This window comes from Pezoporus wallicus, unplaced genomic scaffold, assembly GCF_028554395.1.
Source record: "Pezoporus wallicus isolate ANWC-B61680 ecotype Strahan unplaced genomic scaffold, APGP_CSIRO_Pwel_v1 contig_7889, whole genome shotgun sequence".
Classification (NCBI taxonomy): Eukaryota; Metazoa; Chordata; class Aves; order Psittaciformes; family Psittacidae; genus Pezoporus; species Pezoporus wallicus.
The window spans coordinates 1-9,234 of record NW_026642306.1 but is presented as its reverse complement, the minus strand read 5'-3'; the positions used below and the strand labels follow the sequence as shown (position 1 = coordinate 9,234).

Genomic DNA, 9,234 nt, shown 5'->3' with positions numbered 1-9,234 from the left:
TCTACAATATCCTGCTTCTTTTCTTCCAAGACAACTCATAGGCCATAGCAAGTATGGCTGTTGCATAGAATTTTCCCTCCACGTGGCCTTCTTCCAAGATTAACTACACCAATGGACTCTAAGCATTATCTTCAGCTTGCTGATAATCTTACACATATTTTGAGCACCCGTAGCCTCCCACTCTCTAAACCTTGCCATTTGTGCCCAATGCTATTAGCAAAAAATACTCTAGAACAATATGAGACAATGACTGACAATGTTTTTAGTGACTGTCAAGGAGGAGGTAACAGTCCCTCATAATCAGTAATGATAGATAGCTTCAGCTGGGCAGTGTTTCAATCAAAACTGTCAGACAAAAGTTTTTTGAAAGTCGTAGCTGAGACATTAGGCCTGTCTTGCATTGCACAGAAAGTATGTGTAGACAGTGTATGAAGATGTCACATTTATTTTCACTGAACTGTGATAAGCAAATGGCAAATCATGCCCTTTTCAAAACTGTGGCTGTGTAGATCATAATTTATTCAATAAGCACATATTTTTAATGAGTTTCCTGTGCTATAAAAAATAGTACCGAGCACATCATTTTAATAGGGTTTGTAAATAGACCATTAGCACATTTCACCTTATTCACGAACACATTTCTACTAATGCTTTAGGGAGGGGCTTGAACCAAGAACTAAGGACCAAGAAGGCAGGTCGGCAGAAGCCTCATGTCATGGACGTGGTCACATCCTAACTAGCCTTTGCAAATAGTAATGTGATGTAACTTATTTATTTTAAAGTATTATAGAGTTTTCTATCACAGAATAATTGTAGGGAAAATACTATAAATCAGTAGGAAGGTTTTGAGCTGCTATTTGCTGTAAACTAATTCATGTTTATTGTTTTTCTATTACACATATAATGAGGTAAAGGCACAGAAATTGCCAACATAGCTTTTATGACCACTCTCTGAATTACTAATGAATATCTTTTTAAATATATGCGTACATGAAACCTCAAAGCATAAAATAATACACTTAGAATTCCTTTTACTGGTTCACAGCCTGTTATCAGCAGAAGAAACAGCTTCTGCTAATTGCATTACCAAAATAGCTTCCCTGTTCTCAGATGACCTTTTGTTGATCATCCATTAGTATTTCAGTTCCCATGTGTTTTTACAGTGTAAAGTGCCAGAATATGCAGAAAGGGAGACTTGAAACCTCTGTTTGCAATTTCTTAGTGGCACCTTTCACAACCACAAAAGTTGGGCTTTGAGATATTTAAGTATTTATGAATACCAGCACCTTGATGACAGGCTTCACTATAGGGAGTTTAACAGTATGGCTATCTAAGGTATCCTTTAAGAACTCAGAACATCAAAAATACCAAAAATATCAGGACAAAAATTATTTGCAGTTAATAGGGGACATAAGCAACACAAAATGTATCTATAAATACATCAAATGTAAAAGGATAATGGAGGAAAGTTTGTGCCTGTTACCAAAAGGAAAATGGAACCAGTAACTCAGAGAATGATGAAAAGTTCAATGAAGACTCTGTTTTAGTGCTCTCAGAAATAAAGATCATGATCTGATACTTAAGATGATTGATGAGAACAACTGGATTTATGTGAATTAGGAAATAAAAATTAAAAAATATATATAAAGTGGTGGGATTGTATATAACCCACCCTGTCATGGTTCAGGAATTTGGAGAGGAAATCTTTCTATCAGTTTTTATGTCTGTGAAACCAAGAATGGGGACATTTCAGAAGCCCACAGAGGGAAAAATGCAATACCTATCTTTAAAAGGCACAACTAGCAGCAATTTATGAACCTGCCATTCTCATTTAAATACCTAGAAAGCATTACAGCAAACCAGTAAATAATCAATATATCCACATATGGAGAACAAAAAATAATAATGAAGTGAAAAGGAACTGCCAACGTAAACTTGCCGAGAATAAAATTGTGTTGCATTAATCCAATCTGGCCTAATGGACAAAGCACAAGCAATAGATCAAGCACATCTGGATTTCAGTGAGTCGTTTGGTATTGTCCTATATTCCATTGTGCTGAAATACGAATAAAGTCACAAAGAAATGCACTATAGATGCAGGTGCTCTGTTATGCCAGGAAGGGCTCAAACAAAAATAAGATTTCTAACCAAAGCATTTGCAACCTATAGTAGCTGCTTGTAGCTGGAAGATTAAAAGAGGACATAATCAGAATATTGGTAATGTTGCATAGCACGCACTGCAGATGGCATTTGCTTTCAGTACAGAATAAATAAATCCATACCTACTACACATAAAAGCTCCAGATAACCAGTGTCACCAAAAGTATAGGTCACTGGATGGTTGTCTGCTACATGTAATGCTAAATAATAAAGAGCCTCCACCAACCCATTCTCCAAATGCTGGTTGAATACAATCAGAAATCAGAAGGATACAGGTGACTTAAGATCAAGGTGGTTCTAACAATGATGAGGCTAACGAAGAGGCAGGATAGAGGATGGAGATATGTTCCTGCAGTTAGCTATGGGCTCGAAAAGTTGAGATTTTGGAAGGATGAACTTGGAGGATCAGAATTTTTATGTTTTTACCCAATTTCTGTAAATACTGTCCTTTGCTCAAGTTATGAAGGACTGGAGGATTAGAAATATGTGCTGTTGACATTTTAGTTTGTGCTCATTAGTCCAGTTTAGGTTGCCTGTCTTCCAAGTTTCTCAGTGCCACTTGCCTGTTTTATTCAGTTAACTTGTCCTGCATGACGCCCCTGTTACACGTTTTCCAGTACAGTGAAAGTCTCCTCTGTTACTGTCTTTATAAAAATATGGTATTCTCTTTGCTCTTGATTCTTAAGTACTACAGTGCTTAATTAAAAGTAAGTACACAAAATATGACCAGCATTTTTCAGTTATTCTGCATCCAACAGCCAAATGTCTATATGCATATTAAGCACTGACACTTACAAATCTAGTAACCAGAGCACAAATGAGAATTACAAATGTGCCCTCATTTTACTTCCAAGTTACCAGCTGAATCAGACAAATGTCTTAATGAAAAATACGTCTGAAAATCTTCCAGTCAACCCAAATATAAACAGTGATATTTTAAAGACCTGGAAAAAGACAAACAGTATTTCTGTCACCCAGCCCAGAGAATTATATATACAGCTCTGGGAAGCCAGTCTTGCATTTGAATACCTCAGCATTCATTATCTGAGTACACAACAATAAAGCCACAGTTAACGTTTTAACAGTACTGAGTGTATGCTGCATGCTTCACTTCCATTTGGTTTCAGTAACATTTAAATACACATCTGATATTTATGCCTTTCCTTACAGGAAGCTATATTTAATAGCTTCCTCTAATACCCCAAGCTTTTTGACCTGTAGAATATTTACAGTACAGCACTTGGCTTTCAGACTGTTGTCTTGGACCCAAATTGGCTCAGTGCAGCCTGATTGCAGGCAGGTCGTGGCTTACATGATGACCATCATCTTTGCCAAACTGCAGACCTATTAAAATCAAGGTCTCTCACAAAATTGGTAACATTTCTCTCTTCTGTGACTTGCTTGCAGTAAGAGAACGTAGCACAGAGACATGGATACGTGGGTGAATCCAGTGAGAAGTTGAGAAGGGCAAAGTGCTTGCAAACACTGATCTTGCTCCTCAAGCTCTCAAAGTGCAAACTAAAGCTGCAAACTAAATGTGTGCTGTGAGAGTCGTAACATTTGGGAAAAAATATGGTGTTGTTTGGAGAAGAAGCACCATTGAATTCCACCCAATTCTTGCTTTACAGGAGAGGGTGTAAAATGTTGAGGGACACGCCACAGAGCAAGCAGCTTAACAATGAGCAACATGAGATTCACAAGGTACATTTGTCCTTTAGGAGACTATGGCTATCAATACCCAAAGATAAGAAGAGAAAGTAATGCTGAACCTACCCAAAGAATTAAAAAAGACTTGCTACATCTTGGTTCTAGTGAATAAAGGCTGGCAAATGTTCTTTTCGGTTAAAATGTTGGTTACAATGTATGCTGTTGGTTTATCCCCTCTGTTTCACTCGCTTCAAATTTGTCTGCAGAGTCTATAGCAGTTTAGTCTGTGAGACCCTCTGCAAGCATGTATGAGAAAGCAACCCAGGGAATTGTAAGCCTGTTCAAAGCCATGCTTTTTAGGACAGTAATGAAAGCAGCGTCAGCTTTTCTTATTGTGTCTTTTCCAGCAATGAGCTAGGTACAGAAATCTCATATAGCCTTTTTCTCTTTCTCTGCACAGAAATGGTTTCCATCACAAATGAAAACACTACGGAACTTTACAACATCATGGCAACTCAGGAGCTCGCAGTCAGTCCAACAAATTGCAACAATAATTCAGGAGTTCATCAGCTGAATGAATACAAATGTATAAATTCATACGTATGGCAATGGCTACAGGATTTTCAGCCTGGCTTCCTCTGGTTTATATTTATTCTTGGAGCATTGGAAAATTCCTTTGTCCTCATCGTCCTGTGTTTCCACAAGAGTCCCTGCACAGTGGCTGAAATTTACCTAGCAAACATGGCACTTGCTGACTTAATGTTGGTCTGTGCTTTACCTTTCTGGGCCATTAATATTTCTAATGGGTTTCAATGGCCTTTTGGCCTGTTCCTCTGTAAAGCTGTCAATGTAATGAGTAACATGAACTTTTACTCTAGCATTTATTTCTTGACACTTGTGAGCATCGACCGCTACCTAGCCTTGGTGAAAACCATGTCTCTTGGACGGATGCGACGAACTGCCTGTGCCAAATGGAATAGCTTTGTCATCTGGACATGTGCATTGCTCATATGTTCACCTACAATGGTGTTCCGAAATTTACACTATTATGCAGAATACAACATCACAGCCTGCACTCTTGTTTACCCAGCCAGCTACTGGGAGCCTGCAACCAACTGCTTGTTGAATATAGTGGGCTTTGTGATCCCACTCTGTGTAATTACCTACTGTACAACGCAAATCATCAAAGCCTTGCGAAGTAATGAGCTACAAAAAATTAAGCTAGTCCAGACAGAGAGGAAAGCCACCATGCTGGTCCTTGCTGTGCTTTTGCTTTTCATCATTTGCTGGCTTCCATTCCAAATCAGCACGTTCATTGACACAATTCGTTACCTTGCACCCACTCTTAAATGCCTGGAAGAAATCAATGACATAGTGACCCAGATAGGTACATACTGTGCCTTTTGTAACAGCTGCCTGAACCCGATCTTGTATGTAGTTGTAGGGAAACACTTCCAGAAGAAAGCTGTGGAATTCTACAAGGACTTGTTTCCAAAGAGGTGCAGAAAATCACAGTCTGTGCAGATGGAAAACTCCCTGGACACTTTAAGAACTTCCATTTCAAATGAATATCCAAGGAAAAAGTCTGTTTTCCCATCACCATGATAACACAATCTGTTCATTACAGAAAAAAAAAAAGCCTAACTTATGAGTCTCCGCTAATACCCATCTACTACTAGTCAACAAAGTAATTGTGGTAGTATTCATCATTTGTGAGAAAGCAAGGGTTTGATCTTGATGGAAACTCCATACAGGGACCTGCTTCTAATACTACTGAATACTTTTCATTATCAAATCCTTCTTTGTAGCATACTCACATATTCATGGCTGACTAATAGTTGATGCATTTAATGTTTGCATTTCTAAGGTGTACATACATGTACAGACAGTTGCCTGAATAGAGGCCCCAGTCCTGCCAGGATTGTGCAACTCCTTATGGTACCTATACAGTTTGTTGGACTAGACTTTTGACAGAAGGGGCTTGTAGTTGAGTAAGTTCTGGTAAATGAATCCTGTAGGATTATTATTCAAATGGGGTTTTAGGTGCAGCCATTTTTTTTCTGTGTTCAGTCATCCAAAGCTATTTCAATTATTAGATCAACAAACTGTGCCTTTTTGCAACTGCTCTGCCCCTCCTAGTTACAGGTTTACATCAGCTTGTATGTATGGAAAGTAGCTCTAAAAAACAGGCAAAGCAGTACTGGAAGGAAGGCTGTAGCCAGCTGCATGAAGCTAGCTGAGGTTTTTTTGTAGCAGGAGACTGGTTTACCCCTTCTGCACTGGGTAAAGGCATACACTTACTCCTTTTGAATGACTGAATATTATTTATCCATACCTACACTTCAGCTCAGAGACTTAATTTTCAATATTTACAAAGGATAATTAATATTTGTAATGTTATTAAATAGAAACATAAAAGTTCAGCTTTTATATTTCAGTTCAGTTCAGCAGTTCAACTGAGAACATGAAGGAGAACATTGCCTAACAGCCTTAGAAATCTAACTAAAGCTAACAGGAGTCTAGAAAGTTCAGAATATTCAGGAACGGCCTTTTCAGTGTCTAACATACCTACATTTTATTTCTAGAGTTAATCTGAGAGTTATTAATATGAGGTATCTTTTCCCTAACTGGACTCAATTAACTAAAGGGGGGAGAATTCAGGCTGGACATGAGGAAAAAATTGTTTACAATGAGGGTGGTAAAATACCAGAACAGGTTGCTCAAAGAGGTGGTGGATGTGCCATCTCTGGAGGCATTATATTCTTTGGACCTTGAATGGCACTATAAAGTTTCATTTAGGATGAGAAATTTGTATTAAACCTTCAAATAATTAACCCCAAAAGTGCTCTAAAAGTGTGTGGATGTACTGTAAAAACTATAGGATTTAGATCACCTCAGATGACTTACAGACAATTTCCACAGGTTTTCTTTAACAATCCAATATAATCGTGTCACAAATATTTCTATTGTTCATTCCTTATACTGTCCAAGACACCTATGAGGAAACACTTCAAGGCTTTCTCTTATTTCCACAGTTGTCAATACTGTCTCACTCACGAGCATGCTGTTCACACAGTCATTAAATAAAAGGAAGCCCATACAGAGATTATTCAGGCAATAGAGGAGATTTTTGAGTATTTGGTACTGAGAAATAAAATATAAAAATGTTGTTATATTAATATGACATTAATTTAAATCATGTAAATATATAGATATTATTTTGCTATGCAGTAAGCATGTATAACAGAAAATAAACTAAGAAAGAATATTTGCTGGCATTTTCTTCTCTAGCCCTTATCCTGTTAGTCAGGAATGACTTGTCAGAAGTGCAACTGTTGCAGGTACTTTCTTTCACTTTCCATTTTACCAAAGGAAAATGAGCTAAAACCACAAAATTCTAGCTGCTTTAAAGCTTTGGGTCAGCTTTCTTTTCAGGGCTCATTACTGGGTGGTGCTGACCACTGTCGGACCCTTTGGAAACTAAAATATGAATTAAGGCAGCTAAGGATACCAAAATCTTTTCAGTAGTTTTTCTCTGTCCGTGAAACCGCAGATACTACTTTCCTTTGTGAGGACCTAGGGTACACAAGAGCTTACGGGTGCTGTTTGAAGGATGGACCTTCAGCCTAAAGCTTTTACTCCTCCATCAAAGCACACAGACACCAGCAGCAATGGAAAGCCCCTGCACCAGCTTCTGCAGACTGCACAATGTCAGCTCACAGACCTTTGTGTTCTTGCCCACTTTCCAGGGCAGTCACACATTATGCAGTACTTGCATGTGAGCTTGATTTTTAAAAATACCAAATTTTTCACTTAGCTATTCATATGGATTAAATCCTGAGCAAAGGAGAGCTTTATTTTTAAAACACAAGTACATGTTTTCCAATGATGTGCTTGTATTCTCCCAGTGCATTTCCACTTAAAAATCTAATTTGGCAGAAAGTATGTAACATTTCAGTTTACACTGAATGAATGCTGCTGAATATCAAATTTACTGCTGCATACTGCCTTGTGTAAATATCGGAATTCTTGCCACAGCCTTCAAAAAAAATCACTCTTTGATTGTAAAGGATGCCTAGAGCTAAGCTGGGGAAGGGGAGAAAATTTTAGGATAGGATAGAAAAAAGAGGCTGTGGCTACTTTTCCCACTGAACTTTAGAAAGTTCTATCTGTTCTGGCTTGTGTCAGTGTCCTCAAAGAAGTGTAGAGTACTCTGTTCCTCTGAAGGCTGTCTTGGAAAGGAAACGGCAGCTTTTACCAACAGGATTTCCAGCTCATCAGCATGGAAGAGCCTGCCTAAAAATAATGAAAGACCTAATTTTCACCGATAATCTTTATCAGCACAGGTTTATGGAAAACTGATTTTTCTAAAAGAAGAGGCTTGGGAGGGAGGGTGCAAGTTTCTGGAAGGAACCCAAAAACAGAGTTCTAGAAACTATTTAACCTGAGCAAGAACAGAACAAGGATTAAGTGTGACATGAAACAATAGACAAGACAAAATTAACAGTCTTAAAACCAGTAAACACTGAAGAATGCATTGCTCATACCAAGATTATGGCAGAGATGACTCACTAGTTGGAGGCTTGTGTTCTGGCAGCAGGGGGGTCTCAACAAGTTTATAGCCCAGGACCAATCCTCTTCCTGCTGTTCAAACAAGAATACACTATGTAGCCAGAAGCTGACCAAAACAAGAAAACAAAACAGGTAGACACTTCCACTGAGATTTCTGAAGGATAAAGCAATAGAACTCCAAAGTAAAAGGTCATTCACTGCAACTGTTGACTGTTACAGATATAAAAACACAAGTTCAAAAAAACACAGATTATTGTGGTCAGTTAGAACGAACCTGGATGATGCAGCAGAGGCTTAGTATCCAGCATTCACCGTTCCCCCATGGCACACACAAGTAATCCTAATCAGACTACTCTAGGAGTTCAACAGCATGAAAGTGTCACCTTACTCAGAAACAAAAATAACCTTCCCCTTCTCTGGTCTCACACAGTTTTGTTACAACCCAGCGGTCTTGTGTCCCTTTCCCAACCCTCAGCCAGAAGACAATAAACGCTTAGAATGAAGTCAGCCACGCTGTGACGGGGACTATTATTGCACACTGAGAAATCACAGGCATTCAGAAAAAGCAGAAGATGACTCACATATATTTCCAGTTGTAGCAGGAATTAGTATCTGCCAGTAACTTGTCTCTGTAAAAAGGTTAGAAAAAATTACAGGGTTCTCATATTCAAACTCTAGAGCCTGCTGGAGCTGCTATTGAATGTAGTTACTATGATCATCAAACCTTTGCTTTTCATGTCTTTAGAATGAGATTATTTGGATTTTGCTAAATTACAGTGGCCACATCTGTTTAATTTCCATTGTATTACTAACACATTGACCCAGAAAAGGTCTAAAGCACTTGTTCCTTTGCTC

At 38.3% G+C, this 9,234-nt stretch overlaps 1 protein-coding gene across 1 annotated transcript; it reads left to right on the top strand.

The window, feature by feature from the left end:
- The first annotated feature begins 3,712 nt into the window (after nt 1-3,712).
- LOC130609587 (B2 bradykinin receptor-like) lies at nt 3,713-5,443 on the top strand. The gene has a single exon (XM_057428700.1). The coding sequence runs from the start codon at nt 4,270-4,272 to the stop codon at nt 5,410-5,412; it is 1,143 nt and encodes a 380-aa protein (XP_057284683.1). The 5' UTR covers nt 3,713-4,269; the 3' UTR covers nt 5,413-5,443.
- The last annotated feature ends 3,791 nt before the right edge of the window (nt 5,444-9,234 follow it).

Bases quoted from the DNA above. Each gene is read 5' to 3' on its own strand.
- LOC130609587 (XM_057428700.1), top strand. From the start codon at position 4,270: ATGGTTTCCATCACAAATGAAAACACTACGGAACTTTACAACATCATG.